General features: G+C 47.9%; 1 protein-coding gene across 5 annotated transcripts in view; it reads right to left on the bottom strand.

Moving 5' to 3' along the window:
- Window positions 1-15,692, bottom strand: part of ABCC13 (multidrug resistance-associated protein 11) — a 257,291-nt gene extending 241,599 nt beyond the window's left edge. For 2 of the 5 annotated variants that reach the window (XM_087662983.1, XM_087662984.1), the window contains exon 1: window positions 15,224-15,692. In XM_087662983.1, coding sequence (XP_087519109.1) covers window positions 15,224-15,340 — 117 coding nt within the window. In that variant the 5' untranslated portion in view covers window positions 15,341-15,692. The remainder of the gene's footprint in view (window positions 1-15,223) is intronic. The other 3 variants (XM_087662980.1, XM_087662982.1, XM_087662981.1) reach the window with 2 other exon arrangements.
- Window positions 15,693-16,861: the final 1,169 nt, after the last annotated feature.

The following is a 16,861-nucleotide window of genomic DNA, read 5'->3' as shown; positions in this document are numbered from 1 at the left end:
TTCAACAATGGCCAATATACCGCTGGACAATTTTCCACTTCCACCCACACCGGGCATTCTCGTTGAAGCAGACGCTGGAACTCAGCCATAGGGCGCCATGGTACCACATGGACCAGGCGGCGATCAAAGAATAGTGGCAACCTGGACAGGAGCTCAGCTCGATGCGATTCCGATTTCAACAGCACCTCATAAAAGCCGCGAGGTCCAAGGAAGATCTCCTCAACACACTCCCCTTGCAATAAATGGTGCATCCACTGGCGAATATGTGAGAGCACCGGGATCCTGCCGGTGAAAAAAAGTATAACTGCCCGGTCATAAAACACCGAGAAGGACCGCAAGACTGATTTTGGGTCCACCGTGGCTTCCCGCACATCATCCGCAGCCGCAGCAGAGAAAGTTTCATTACTATGCTGGACATAATCGCCAAGCAGAGTATTGGCAAAGTCCAGCAAATGTTCCCAGTCAATTTCCTGCGAATCCAGAGGTTCAGAGGCAACCTGCGCATAGGAACGGTCCTGAGGACCCATTGGCTCGTCTGAAGTATGCTTGGAGCGTTTGCCTGCAGGCGGCAGTTCAGAACCCGGAGGCAGCTCCTCCGTGCATGGCACCATGTCCTCCGGCTCCTCTGCATCGGAATCAGGGCCAAGGGCTGCCACCATCCGGTCGAGAAAATCCATATCCAGGCCAGCCATACTGCTGGCTTCTCGCTTTCGCTCGCTCCCTTACTCTCTCTCTTTCTCTATCTATGCAAGTCCCGCAGGCCTGCAAAATCAGGGAACCACCCGGCTGCAGCAACAGGACAGTGAGACTTCAACGCGGCTGCAACAGGCTTCCACGCTGACGCAGTGCAGCCGACCACAAACAGAGGGCTCTGCACCGGGCAAACGTCGAAAGGGCAGGCGAGGCGTGAAAGGGTCAGGCACAGGCCAGGCGTCGAGAGGACAGCGTGGAAGGGGCAGGCGCAGGCCAGGCGTGGAAGGGGCAGAGGGACAGGCACAGGCCAGGCGTCGAGGGGCAGCTTGGAGGGGCGCTGCTCGCTGGCGCAGCACCAGCGACCAGCGGCGGCGCTGACGCAGATCAGCAGATCAGGGCGACGGCAGGGGTCTCTGTCGTTCGAAGCAAGCGGGGAGAAGGAGCCTCGTGTCCAGCCCCTTGATGTCGTGGCGGGATAGGCGAGCTGCGACCTGGAATGCGACGGAAGGCTTCTTCATGTATCGCGCGATGAGGCCTTGCTGCTCCGTCCGACGGTGGCTGTGGCGACGAATCCTCTCTCTCCTCCTCTCTCTCTCTCTCTCTCTCTCTCTCTCTCTCTCTATATATATATATATATATATATATATATATATATATATATATACATACAGAGAGATCAACACATGCACAACAATCATAGAGTGGCATACACGTGGTACAAATTGAGCATATATTATATTGCACAAATAAAACTTCTTACACCCTCTCTTGGATCACAGGTGATCACATCTCAAGTGAGGCATACAAAGTAGAAACCCAAGATGTACCATGGATACTCTAGCAATGTGCACTCCACTAAATGTGCCTCGATACTAATGCACCATGAGCAATAAAATAGAACTCTTGACAGGCACCAAAGAACCATGATAGAGATCCCAATGAACTTATGAAGACTAGCCACTACTAAGCCATCCATGAATATGAACTTCTCATCCTAAAGCATCAGCATACATAAAATTCCCCCATGTAGACAAGATGTTGCAACTCCACCAAAGTTAATATCCACCATAGACTTAAAGCCAAAGCCTTTAGACTACATAATCTACTCAGTGATGGAAGTCCATAGGTGCTGAAGACAATGTGATTTTGAGGGAACCCATTTTGGTGGAAGATTTCATGCGCACGGGGGAGGGAAAAGTCCCAGCATCTTTAAGCCCTATTTCTGCGTGGTCACCCGGTTTTAACAGAGGCGCGTAAAACACCATTTCCGCGAGCCTTCTCGTGAAGCTCCATTTCCGCAAGCTTCCATGTAAAAGCCCCATTTCCCAAAGCAAAGCTCCAAATCCCATACACCCAAATCCCATAAGCCCAAGTCTCACAAGCCCCACCTTTTAAAGATCTGAAGTTCCGTGAAGGTATCTCCTGCGTACGAGGGAGAAGGGCAAGATCTTGAGGCTGCGTACCAAGGCGAGCAAATTCACCGATCGCGTAAGGGCAAAGGCAACCCGGAAGTCCGTAATTATGCCCGCGATGGCCACCAAGAAGTCGCAAGTCGCGCCTGCGGGGCGTTCTTCTCCTAATATCCACGTGGACACACCCCTTCAAGAGGACATTGTGGTTCGTAGTGCGTGGCTATCTTCATCATCTTCCTTGTGCTACGGCACCCTTGTTCCCTTGTATCACATTCACTCCATGATTCAAAACTTCATCGTTCCATTTATCAGAGTTTCTTCTCTCTTCTCTTCTCTTCTCCATGTTTGCCGAGTTCACTCCGTGTTCCTCCCATCAGAGCTGGATCTGCTCAAACAGCGGCAAAGATCCTCCACTCTAGTGAAGGCAAAGACCGGTGGCGGATTCGGCATCCACTTCTCTTCTTCTTCCGCTGCATCAAATTCTCGTTTTTGCAGATTTCAGGTGTTTCAGCTTGCTGCCCATACCCCGTTTGCGGAGGACATCTCAACCGAAGCTGTCCATTGCTGTCTCCATCAGTTGGCGTCTGATTTCCAACCCTCTTCACACAGTTTGGAGCTGATTCCAGCCAGGCGACTGTTGTTCCTGTGCAGACCTTCTGTCGTACAGCCTGCCAGGTCATCACAGTCCTGTTGCCTACGTTTTTAGTCTTTCTCTCTCTTGCAAGCTATCTTGCCTGCGTTTTTAGTCTTTCTCTCTCTTGCAGGCTATGCTACCTGCATTTTTAGTCTTTCTCTCTACTCACCTGCATTTTTCTATTAGTTGCAACCTCTTACTACTGGTTGCATCCTCCTCCCACTGGCAACTCACTTCCAGCCCTTTCACTACCCTCCCGCCCCTTGAGGCGGACATTGCGGTTCGTGCTTCACACTATCCTCACACCCCTTCAGACGGACATTGCAATTCGTGGTTCATGGTGGCTCACCTCTTACTTCTTCAACAAGGCACACTGGTATCCATGGCTTCTTTACCAACAGTGACCAGACTACAGGGTGCTCCTACTATGACATCACCAAACACACCACCGATGCTTGCCAACTTCGACCCTTGCTCCCCACCCCCCCGGAGTATATGCGTCTTCCACTAGGCACTCCTTGTGCCACCTCTCCTTTCTGAGCCACAGAGATTATTCTGCATCGGCTATCAGAGTACTATGCTCAAGGCAATAAGACGCATTTGATGCACACTAAGTCCTTTCGAGCACATGGAGAATCGATTGGCGCTATGACCTCCTGGAGATCGTCACAATGCCAACAGCAGTCTTCTCCCACTTATTTTCAAGTACAGTGGCTTCCACAACCTACGGATCTGTAGTCCGCTCCATCAAGAGACAGTGATTGTTTGATACCGTCTCCTCGTCAATCTGCTCCTTCGAGAGACATTGGCTGCTCGACTTCTTCCTCTTCTTCGGCTACCCAGCCCGCTCCACTGAGAGAGCGACTATTGCCCACCTCTTGCTCGTTCTAAGCCCCACCCTTCCCCACCTTCGACTACTCAGGTTCGAGAGGCTACCTCTAGGAGGTCTTCAACAACCCAGATACCTTCTTTAGCACGACCGGCGGCACTTCCTTCGTCATCAGATATTTCAAAGTCCGTGATCCATGAGTTTTTGGATTCCCTATCTACTTCAGGGGGGGATTTAGAGGGGGATGTTATTTCTTTTCCCTCAGAGGGGGCATCTACTTCTTCTTCGACTTCAGCGGGGGCCCTCCACCTCCCACCTCAAAGGGGGAACCTACTCCACATGAAGTTCTTGACCCATCCTCTACTTTCTTGGGGTGGTTGTCTTCGACCAGTCATCTCTTCTACTAATACCTAGGATCTTCAGGTACCACCTAGATCGGGACCTCGGAGGTTCAGCTGCGACTTGGTAATGAGGCCTTCGTATTTCTTCGAACATGGAAGAGAAGCTAGTGGCTTCTCTCCCAAGGTTGAGTTTTGGGTTCTCCAGTTCACTCTATCTACTGTTCTTTACTATAGGTTCCCTTTGCGGTGGAAATCTTGGATCTTAGGGATCCTCTACATCTTCTTCCTCCTCTTCTCTTCTTGCCTTGGTCCCTTGGTCAGCATGGAGCCACCTCCCGAGCTCAAGTACGGGCATATCCTTATGGTTCTTGGTACCACACAAAGTCCGATATTCCTTCTATGCATTGCATGTTTTCATCATCTTTGTACTAGGGCGCTTGGGCAAGTGAACAATTTCCCCACGAGGGACACTCTCCAAGTGGCACCTGCTGCATGAGCATTCTTCAGCATATAGCATTGCATCTCCATCTTACTCTTCTCTTGTTCCCCTTTTTGGGCCTAAGAGGGGGTGTTAAGAAACCCTTCACCCGCAGTTTGTGTTTTTGTGTTTCTACATTTTGCATTTAGGGTTTGCATTTAGGGTTTACAGCCCCAAAAAGGGGCGCCATGCTAGACTGACTGTGCCTATTTATAGGCCACTCTCTCATTCATTCCTCACGGCTGATTCATTCAGTCCGTCACCTCTTCTCACTAGCCTCTCCACTACCCTCACACCCCTTCAGGAGGACATTGTGATTCGTAGTTCGTGGCTGGCTTCATCATCTTCCTTGTGCTACGACACCCTTGTTTCCTTGTATCACATTCACTCCATGATTCAGAACTTCATCATCCCATTCATTAGAGTTTCTTCTCTCTTCTCTTCTCTTCTCCATGTTTGCCGAGTTCACTCCGTGTTCCTCCTCGCAAACCCTACCGTCTTGCTGGTACGTCATCTTTTAACATGGCCACCTCTCCGATCATGGAGGATATACAGCATTTGAAACGTCTAGTGATCCATCTTCATCATCTCAGCCAAGTCCAATGTCAGGTTTGTACAATCCTTTTGAGTTGAATGAATCAAAAACCTCACTTGTTTCTTCTTTTGAGGTGCAAGATCCGGATGGCTTTGCGTATGTGAACTTTAATACAGGGGGCTCACGAAGCAAACGGAATTCAAGAACATCTACAGCTTCTGTTTCATTTGAGCATGTGACACACACTTCTCACTCCCTCCCATCCCACCCCATTCTACCTCCACCCTTGATCATCTCTCTTCATCCTTTCAAAATCTTGGATTACACTCCACATCCACTTCACACACACTAGGGATTGGATCTTCCATCTTTGCTCCTAGCATCTTCTCCTTCTCTACCCCATTCTCTACCTCTTTGCACCATGGTACTTTGTTAGGGGAAATGCAACCCTTTAACACAGTGCCTCTCACCTTTCCACAAATGAGCACACCCATAGCACAGACACAAGGGTTTCCATCCTTAGCTTATGGTGTGTTTTCACACTCTCCTTGGGTTACATCTATGTAGGGATTCCCATCTTTTGCTCCACGTGTTCCCATCCCACCTCCTTGGGTTACTCATGTGGCTACCATGCCCATGCCTAGTCAACCCATCCCTACTTATGGATCCACCTTGCACACTACCCACATGCTTGGTAGGCACTCTAGGGCCCATTCCCAAGTACACTCCCCTCCCCATCTTACCCCATTACACTTTTTCACACTACCCATCTCCGAGCACTACCACTCCTATTGCAACGGCCAAGAATGCCTTCATGGATAAGACTCCTTTCATGGGTTGAATTTCACCACTTAGTCGAATTTCATGCAACAAGTGCTTGAGTCTCAAGGTCTATAGGACCTCGTCATTGGTCTAGAGCCTATGCCCGGACCCTCGACTATCTCACCCTGACAACATTCATCAATGGAGAGCCCGCAATGCCACAGCCAATGTTGAGTTGATGCGGGGATTGCTTCCTTAGTTTCACTCTCAATTACAGCACTTTCCGCTCCGTCAGAGAGTTGGAGTCACCTTCTTGACCGCTATGCGGCCCGAGATCATACTCCGCGCATAAATCTCGACTTTGAGCTTCAAGAGTTCTCCATTAAGGAAGGGGATGATCTGAATGTCAAGCTGGCAGAATATAGGCAGTTACTCACCAAGTTCACCACTACTAGCTCTCCAAAGTCAGACGATGATCAAGTTACGTTCTTCTTGAATAAGTTGCTCGAAAAATACTTCAATTTCATTCAGCACATCATCTCACAACCTTGATTGCCAACCTTATACAAGTTTCAGTGCCAATTCTTGCGTTACGTGAGGCTATATGATTAAGTCCACAAGAAATCCTCATCACAGCCTTATTCATAGCAGAGGGGATTGGTTATCTCTTCTTCAGAAGGGAAAACCAACAGTGGCAAGAACTCACAAGATGCGAAGGCAAGCCAATCAAAGGGTGACTCCTCTTCCTCAGATGGAACCAAAGAATCTAGACCTATCTAGTAGCAACTCCCCAAGAAAAACCGGTTTTGCACACACTACCAGAGAGCAGGCCATGTGGACGAGGAGTGTTGCTCCAAGGCCTAAAGTCTTCCACCTAAAAAGCCTCAGCAAACCACTGCGACTTCACAATCCAATGGGGCTATGCCTTCCGCTTCTACTTCATCTACTCCTTCAGCACCCGTTGTTGTTGCTGGACATGTTGCCCGAGCATAGCCTCAGCAGATAATCTTTTTGACTGCCCCTGAGGGACTAGCTGATTGGTTTGCAAGTTCTGATCACATTGCACTTCATGCATCCATCTCACCTTCCTCTCCTGTTGAGCTAAAATATACATTACTTACTGATTAGCCTCTTAAACAGCCCCAAAACACACTAAAAATGCTCTTTTAGAGTAAAACCCAAAACGGGGAGCAGTTCGAGAGAGTTCAGTGGAAACCCTAAAACGGGGAGCGGTTCGAGAAAGTTTAGTGGAAACCCTAATTTTTGGGGCGCCCTTCCACATCTATAAATAGATAGGCTGCCCCCATTCAGCTGTTCATCCTTGTTTGCAGGTTACACCAGCCCACACACCCTCTGCTGCTGTTGGCGCCCAGTTTCCAGCCTACAGCCCGCCTCCATCTGCTGTCCAGCCATCATCGACTGCAGCCACATCATCTTCAGCCTGTCCATTGCTGTAGGCGACACCTCAGCTGCTGGCGACTGCTCCAAACTGTCTCAAACTGCTGTTCAGCCTGCTGTCCATCATCTCCAGGGTCAGCCAGCCTGTGTTTTCAGCATTGCAGGCCCTGACACTCTTCGACACTGTTTCAGCCTGCTGTTAACAGCAGACTGTGCACAGTTTCCAGCCCCCGATCGGTGGTACACTGCTGCGTTTACCAATTTCCAGCCTCCAAACTGCTGCGTTTTGGTGACCAGCCTGCTGCCATTCACTATTCAGCACTCCTACATTCCGACTGGTGGTCACAGACTTGGGATCCGTCTTCGGTGGACGTCACACACCGACATTGCTCTGCCCTTGAGCACACTGTATACTCTTACATTCATTTACAGCATTCATTCACTTCAGAGTTGTGCTCTCTCTCCCTTTTTCTATTTGTGTTTGAGTTTTTGTGTTTGAGCTTTGAGTTTTGCGTTAAGGGTTTGAGTTTTGCCCTCTGTGTCTGTGTCTGTGTCTTTGTGTTTCTGTCATGGTCGTACACTCTGTGTGTCCTCGGTGCAAACCCTAGCAGTCTTCTTAACATGGTATCAAAGCCGGTGCTCTTGTAAAGAGTATCCTGCGGATATTGTTGAGAGTTAGTCTTTGTGCAGTCTTTGTGCAAGGCACACAATACGACTCGTAAGCGAATCACAATGTCCCAGACACATTCCTATGATGTCTTATCAGGCTTCTCCATCATTGGAGGCCCTAAGACAACATTATGGACTCGGTGAGGAGGACGACACTCCACCTTCACCAGAATTCACTAACATGACAGAGGAGGACTTTGAGGAGTACTATCGCAACAAGTACGGTGATGTTTACACCCCTCCTACCACTTTTGCTACCACATTCGGACCGGTTGGTGAGACTAGCCACCTCTCCGATCATGGAGGACATACGGCATTCGGAACGTCTGGCGATCCATCTTCATCATCTCCACCAGGTCCAATGTCAGGTTTGTACAATTCTTTTGTGTTGCATGAATCAAAACCCTCGCCTGTTTCTTCTTCTGAGGTACAGGATCCGGATGGCTTTGCGTATGTGAACTTCAATAGAGGGGGCTCACGAAGCAGACGAAATTCAAGTATTATATAAGGCTTTGGCGGGAAATTCAAGCTTGCAGCGAGACGCGATAGCTAGAGTGTTTGAGGAAGCCATCAGAGTCGATGATTTGTTGAAGGAGCGGAACTCCAGGAGCTCAAATCTAGAGGAGACCAACTCGCAAAGCTCAGAGAGAGCGTCAGCCTCTAGTGAGCAATCAATCCCATCATCCCAAGATAAGGGGAAGGCCACCGAGATAGACCAAGGCTTGGCTGATGTCAAGATGGAATTAGCTAAGTTCAAGACATGTTGAGACGACCAACGCGCCCGCACGTCCAATGCGTGTACTGTGGCGAAAACCACTTACCGGCCGAGTGTCAAGACCCTAGGTCAAGACCTTGTGCTAATTGCGGTACGTTCGGCCATGATGTTGGACATTGTAGATTACCAAGAAGACTTCCGTACTCGCAACCCTACGGCCAACCTTACCTAGCGAACAGGCCGCAGCCATTCTTCGGAAGGGGAGCCCCATTGGCTCTTCCCGCGCCTAACGATATGAAACCAGCCGTCCCTAGGATGGAAATAAATCCTACGAGCATCCCTAGACCCCCTGGTCCTTACGTGACCCATCCACCGAGCGATGCTCCAGTCCACTACATGGAGGAGCCAAATGAGGAAGAGACCTACATATACCCTTACGTCTCGCATGACGACGAGGGCAACACTGTCCTCATGGACTATCGACCCGTGCCGGTGATGGCGTTTACACACACTTCTCACTTGCCTCCCATCCCACCCTCTTCTATATCACACCTTGATCATCTCTCATCATCTTTCCAAAATCTTGGATTATACTCCACATCTGCATCACACACCCTAGGGGTTGGATCTACCATCTCCGCTCCTAGCACCTTTTCCTTCTCCACCCCATTCTCTACCTCTTTGCACCATGGTACTTCGTTAGGGGGAATTACACCCTTTAACACAGTGCCTCTCACCTTTCAGCACATGAGCACACCCATAACTCCTAGGACGACTGTGATGGGCATCCCCCTCACTATCCCCAGCTTCACATCTCCCATGACCACTCATACGCAGGGGTTTCCATCCTCAGCTTATGGTGCGTCTTCACACTCTCCTTGGGTTACACCTACGCAGGGATTCCCATCTTTTGCTCACCGTAGTCCCATCCCACCTCCTTGGTTTCTTCATGTGGCTACCATGCCCATGCCTAGTCAGCCCATCCCTACCTATGGATCCACCTTGCACACTACCCGCATGCCTGGTGGGCACTCTGGGGCCCATTCCCAAGTGTACTCCACTTCCCCATCCTACCCCCACTACACTTTTTCACACTATCCATCTCCGAACACTACCACTCCTATTGCAACGGCCAAGAATGCCTTCACGGATAAGACACGTTTTAACGGGTCAAATTTTACTACTTGGTTGAATTTCATGGAACAAGTGCTTGAGTCTCAGGGTCTTTGGGACCTCGTCATTGGTTTAGAGCCTATGCCGGACCCTAGACTAGCTCACCCTGACTACATCCGTCAATGGAGAGTCCGCAATGCTACAACCAATGTTGAGCTGACGCAGGGATTGCTTCCCGAGTTTCACTCTCAGTTGCAGCACTTCCTACTCGTGTCAGACCGTTGGAGTCACCTTCTCAACCACTATGCGGCTCATGATCGTATGAGGCGCATCAATCTCGACTTTGAGCTTCAAGAGTTCTCTCTTAAGGAAGGGGATGATCTGAAAGTCAAGCTGGCTGAATATAGGCGGTTACTTGCCGAGTTCGCTACTACTGGCTCTCCAAAGTCAGATAACGATCAGGTTACATTCTTCTTGAATAAGTTGCCCGACAAGTACTTCAATTTCATTCAACACATCATCTCCCAACCTCCATTGCCAACCTTCTACGAGTTTGAGTGCCAATTCTTGCATTACGCAAGGCTGCATGATCAAGTCCACAAGAAATCCTCATCCAGCCTTATTCAAAGCAGAGGGGGTTGGTTGCTTCTTCTTCGAGAGGGAAAACCACCAGTGGCAAGAACTCGCTAGATGCGAAGGCAAGCCAATCAAAGGGTGACTCCTCTTCCTCCAATGGAACCAAAGAATCAAGACCTATCTGGCAGCAACTCCCTAAGAAAAACCGGTTTTTACACACACTGCCAGAGAGCAAGCAATGTGGACGAGGAGTGTCGCTCCAAGGCCCAAGGTCTTCCACCTAAAAAGCCTCAACAGACCGCTGCAACTTCACAGTCCCGTGGGGCTACGCCTTCCGTTGCTGCTTCATCTGCTCCTTCAGCCCCCACAGCGGACTGATAGACATGTGGCACCCGGACAGCCTCAGCGGCCATCCTTCTCTACTCCTGAAGGATTGGTTGATTGGCCTACAAGTTCCGATCCCGTTGCACTTCATGCATCTATCTCACCTTCCTCCCCACCTCGTCAGGCGTTCCCTTGGCAGAGCCCTGCTACTGGACGTACGTGATAGTGGCCACCTTCTTAGACTAGCATGTCTCTAGGTCCTTTCGGATACCCTAGGTCAATCTAGCATTGATTTTTCGAACTCTTAGAGTCGGACCCATAGGATTTTTGTCTCTACATTTTAAGTCTTCCGCTGCATTTACTCACACACACATACACATTTGCATCTTTGCACTTGTTCCTTCAGTTTTTTCAGTGTAGGGCTAACATGCCAGTTTGCCCAATCCTACCTAGGCTGGAGACTTGGGATGCGAGTCGTTCCTTCATGGTTTCATCATCCTTGGAGTTTTGCTCTTCTACCAGCATGGAGGCTTCCCCTCCCGAGGCGGATCGTGCAGCATCTCTTGATGCTATCATGGCGGTGACTTCTACCTAGCTCTTCCAACTGGGTACTTCCTCCTCCTCTTCATTCCTTATGGTTCTCGGCACCACACGAAGACCAACATCAGGCTCCTCTTCCTTCTTCGGCATCTACATCCAGGTTGAGAGGGGGTTCCTACCTTTCTTGGTATTCTAAAGGCTTCAGCACTTTGTCTTCGACATCGGCTTCTCCCCCCTGTTGTACCTTACCCTTTGCATTGCATGATTTTATCATCTTTGTACTAGGGCGCTAAGGCAAGTGAACAATTTTTCCATGAGGGACATTGTCCAAGTGGCACCTGCTGCATGTTACCTCATCACCTACTTTTCCTCGTCATCGACACCCTGAGTGAATGGGTTAGCTTGTATTGTTTTGTGATGTGTTGGGTGTACCCTCTCTACTCCCGTCTTCTGGGTCACTGTTCCTCAATCGGCTGCATCCCATAAAATTTACCACACTTTTTCAAAAAAAAAAACGCACAAAAGTTCCATGTAGTTCCATCTGCCTTTGTAGGGCTTGGTAGGCCACTGGGCAGCCGACGTGCACCCTTTGTCCGATGCCCTACCCTCTCTGGGGTGACTACTTGGATTCCCTTGGTAAGATAACCATCGCCTCTATAGTCTTGGTAAGCCACTGGGCAGCCAACGTGCACCCTTTGTCCGATGCCTTGGCTGCTTTGGGGTGGGACGCCTTGGGGTACATCAACATCACAATGGCTGGCCTAACCTTTCGGCTCAGTTTTGGGCCTGAGAGATGGTGTTGAGCTAAAATATGCATTACTTGTTGATTAGCCTCTTAAACAGCCCCAAAACACACTAAAAATGCTCTTTTAAAGTAAAACCCTAAAACGGGGAGCGGTTCGAGAGAGCTCAGTGGAAACCCTAAAATGGGGAGCGGTTCGAGAAAGTTTAGTGGAAACCATAATTTTTGGGGCGCCCTTCCACATCTATAAATAGACAGGCTGCCCCCCATTCAGCAATCATCCTTGTTTGCAGGTTACACCAACCCACACACCCTCTGCTACTGTTGGCGCCCAGTTTCTAGCCTGTAGCCCACCTCCATCTGCTGTCCAGCCATCATTGACTGCAGCCACATCATCTTCAGCCTGTGCATTGCTGTAGGCGACAACTCTCAGCTGCTGGCGACTGCTCCAAACTGTCCCAGATTGCTGTTCAGCCTGCTGTCCATCATCTCCAGGGTCAGCCAGCCTGCGTTTTCAGCATTACAAGCCCTGACACTCTCAAACACTATTTCAACCTGCTGTTTACAGCAAACTGTGCACAGTTTCCAGCCCCCGATCGGTGGTAAACTGCTGCGTTTACCAATTTCCAGCCTCCAGACTGCTGCGTTTTGGTAACCAGCCTGCTGCCATTCACTATTCACCACTCCTACACTCCGACTGGTGGTCACAGACTTGTGATCCGTCTTCGATGGACGTCACACACCACATTGCTCTGCCCTTGAGTACACTGTACACTCTTACATTCATTTACAGCATGCATTCACTTCAGAGTTGTGTTCTCTCTCTCCCTTCTTCTATTTGTGTTTGAGTTTATGTGTTTGAGTTTTGAGTTTTGCGTTTAGAGTTTGAGTTTTGAGTTTTGCGTTTAGGGTTTGAGTTTTGCCCTCTGTGTCTGTGTCTGTGTCTTTGTGTTTCTGTTGTGGTCGTACACTCTGTGTGTCCTCAGTGCAAACCCTAGCAGTCTTCTTAACATCTCCACCTCGTCAGGCATTCCTTTGGCAAAGCCCTGCTACTGGACGTATGCAATGGTGGACATCTTCTTAGACTAGCATGTCTCTAGGTCCTTTAGGCTACCCTAGGTCAATCTAGCATCCATTATTCACACTCTTAGAGTCGGGCCCATAGAATTCATTGTCCTTAGTTTTTCCATTCTTATGTATTCCGCTGCGTTTCCTCACACACATACACATTCATTACATTGTCTTTTCAATTAGATTTTCTCTCTGTTATGTTTTGCTTTGGAGCATCACGAGATTAACCTCTGTGTTTGCAGATTCTCATCTCTTTTGCAAGATTTTTTCTTTCAATGTAGGGCTAACTTGCAAATTGCTTTGTGACTACCTGGCCTAGAGACGTGGGGATGCGCACCGTTCCTTTCATAGTTTCATCATCCTAAGAGAGCTTGTTCTTCTTCCAACATGGAGATTTCCCCTCCCGAGGCGAATCGTATAACATCTCTCTCGATGCTATCATGGCGGTGACTTCTACCTTGCTCTTCCAACAAGGTGTTTCATTCACTTTATCTTCTTCCATTCCGTATGGTTCTCGACACCACATGAAGACCGATATCATGTTCCTCTTCCTTCAGCACCCTAGTAGCAAACTGGTAACAAACTAGTAGCATATCAAAAGTAGTGGACTGTTGTCGAGTTGAGAACAAAATGGTAGCTCCCACTTTAGTAATCTAGTGGCACACTAGTACTAACCTAAAGCAACACATTGATAGCACTCAGGTAGCACACTAAAAGTGACAAACTAATATGAAACCAAGAATAAAATGGGGGCTCCCAAGCTACCAACCTAGCAACACATTGGTAACATACTAAAAGTAGCACACTAGTATCAAGCTGAAAATAAAATGATAGCTCCCAACCTGTCAATGTAGTGATACACTAGTAGTATCATGTTAGCACATTGGTAGTGACTAGTTGCCAACTAGTAGCACCATGTGTTGGGTGTACCCTCCCTACTCCCATCTTCTGGGTCACTGTTCCTCCATCGACCGTCTCTCATAAACTTTAACTCTCACTTCTTTTTTTTTAACAATTCAATGTGGTTCCATCCACCTTTGTAGGGCTTGGTAGGCCACTGAGCAGCCGACATGCACCCTTTGTCCGATGCCCTATCCTCTTTGGGGTGACTACTTGGACTCCCTTGGTAAGATAACCATCGCCTCTGTAGTCTTGGTAGGCCACTGGGCAGCCGACATGCACCCTTTGTCCGATGTCGTGGGTATTTTGGGATGGGACACCTTGGGGTAAGTAAAAATCAAAGTGATTGGCCTAACCTTTCAACTCAGTTTTGGGCCTAAGAAAGGGTATTGAGCTAAAACACTCCAAAAGTTGCCAACCCTCTTCGTCATTTGTCCAACTTGCATTTGGTGCTCCAAGCCCTCTTCGTCATTTGTCCAGCTTGCGTTTGGTGCTCCAGGTCCTCCTGACACCTACGTTTGCTAGATCCTCTCTATCCTACACTCGGACTAGTGGTCACAAACTTGGGATCCGTCTCCAATGGATGTCACTCCCCAACACATTGCTCTGCCCTTGAGTATCTATACACTCTTATATTCTTTTGTAGTATTCATTCACTTAGAGTTGTGTTCTTCTTTCCCTTCTTCTGTTTATGTTTGAGTTTTGAGTTTTTGTGTTTAGGGTTTGAATTTTGAGTTTTGTGTATAGGGTTTGAGTTTTGCTTTTTTGTCTGTGCCTGTTTCTTTGTATTTCTGTCATAGTTGTACACTTTGTGTCTCCTGAGTGCAAACCCTAGCAGTTTTCTTCACATGTATATCCTTTCAACTATGGCCCTATTTGTTGTCTCAGGTGAATTGGAAGCCCCCATAAAAGAGGTGAATTGGAAGCCCCAATAAAAGAACATCACATTTGCGGTGGGGCTCTAGAATTCAACGGAATAGGTGTGTTAGGAAATGAGGAAGTATGATCTCGCATTAGTAATCTTCTTACAATTCTTGGGCAAGAGCTATGTTGGATCAAGGTTAGAATGTATGCCCCAAAGAATGACATATATGATGGAGACAGCCTGCTCAGGAAGTTGGAATGGAATCCTGGATATAGGGGCTACAACTACACCAACCATGCGAGCACATCCCAAAAAAGAGAGAATGTCGGTGTCCACGGTAGTCAGAGAGACCTGAGCAACATCCCCAAGTCCCAGAAGAGTCCCCAAAGAATACAATAACATCCATGGATGGCAAAGACGATTGCATGAACGTTTCAAGAAAGCGGAATGTTACCAGAGGATTGCACTAGTTGTCTAATCAAGACAGTAAAGACCTTACATGCATAAAGTGCATGAACCTTTTCGAAACCAGAGGAGTATTGCACTAGTCGTTTGTTCAAGCCAGTAAAAATTACACGCCTGCCATCACTTTACACCAACAACAAATAAGGGCCGCAAATTAATACCGGGGTGGGATGCGAGCAGAGCCAAGAGGGCAAGCTGAAAGTGACAGCAGCACGTTTGATGGAGTGTGGCAGGGCAATCATGAGCTGTGGTACTGCTGCCATGGCCGGGGCAGCCATGGCGTCTTTCTTTCTTCCCTCCTTTGCCTGCAGTGCAAAAGGAATCCTTCTCCTTTCAGACAACAAAAATTCTCTTCTTAATTCTGAATGGTGCGCACAGCATATTATTGGTATATGGAGGTAGCAGCAAAGAAGGTTTTTTCCCCTCCTCCTCCTCTTAGGAAATTCTTACTCTTTCGGTTCATCAAGAACACTAGCTGAGAGAATATACAGAGCCGCTTTGACTTGGGCATATCTTTTTCTCGATCGTCGCGAAAGAAAGAATTCGTCCCTGACGATGTCATGGGTCGGTCTGTACATGTCATGTCATCAGATGCTTTCTTCGAATCGACTGCCTCTATTGTATTACTTTTCCCAAAAAATAAAACACCCAGACTGGTTACATATCAAATGGTGGATGCTCAACCCCTGCCTAGAGTGTGGGCATGCAATTTTTAGAACTAGACACATACATGGATACAAAGTTTTTACACACCAAAAGGATATTTTTTGCAAAAAAGTGAAATTATTATGTTTATACTTTTTTGATTTATCACAAATATAAAAAGTGCACCCTTGTCCTTGGGCGAGAGAGACTCCCTGTCCAAAAGTGAGCCGGGAGTTCACCTATTTAACAAGTAAACAACATGTCATGTCCTCTCCAATGTGTAAAGGATTGCAAACACCTGACCCCTAAAGAAGTATTTTGATTGGTAAATACTTGCAAAGTGGGTGTCTACCATTTGGTGTATAACCAACCTCAGCCTTCCAAGTTCCATACATAATTTTAGCCTACCTTCGCCATAACTTTCACTTTGGGGGACGATTTTTCCTTGTGATACAAAAGCAAAAAAATTATAACATATTATAATTTTGTTTTCAAAACAATGATTTGAATCGTTCGTAGTGGGCCCCCCTGCCAGGCATGAGGAAGCTCAAGACGTCAGGCCAGGAGGACATGGTGCTAACCTTGCACTATGCAGTTTTGGAATGTCGATGAGGTAGGAGAGGAAGCCAATGTGCTCGCAAAGTGCAATGGCCCTATCTAATGCAACTCCATGATGTGGGGTAAGTATAGTCTAATGGGATAACTCTATACCTATTGAATTCTATACCCATTGAACTAGTAGTGCTTATAGACTCTAATCTGTGGAAGAAATTCATCACTGCTCTCTACTTGGGTCCCTTTAGGCAATGTAGTCTCTTTTCTCATAGAGTGCTATGTGTTGCCTTTGGAGCTCCAAGAGACAAAGTCCTAGATATCTCTAATCCTTGTACTCCATGGCATAGTGAAGAGGTCGGAAGCCCTTGCAGAAGAGGCAATGATACTCCCCTATATGTCATAGCACACTATAATTTGCAAATGTAGTACTCCTTCATCTTGAGCTCTTTGTCATATCCTATTCTCTACTAGGGTGTATGTCCACCTTCCAACCTCCATCCGCAAATTCATGGGACAAGTGCACAGTTGTCCAATAATAGCTTACATACTATCAAAGAGGTACATGTCCATATACTACGGTTTGAGGACGATAAATCCAT

Source organism: Lygodium microphyllum, chromosome 22 (assembly GCF_053477565.2).
Source record: "Lygodium microphyllum isolate KBCC chromosome 22, Lygodium_microphyllum_v1.1.10, whole genome shotgun sequence".
Classification (NCBI taxonomy): Eukaryota; Viridiplantae; Streptophyta; class Polypodiopsida; order Schizaeales; family Lygodiaceae; genus Lygodium; species Lygodium microphyllum.
The sequence above is the reverse complement of the archived record's forward strand: the minus strand, read 5'-3'. Positions and strand labels throughout refer to the sequence as shown.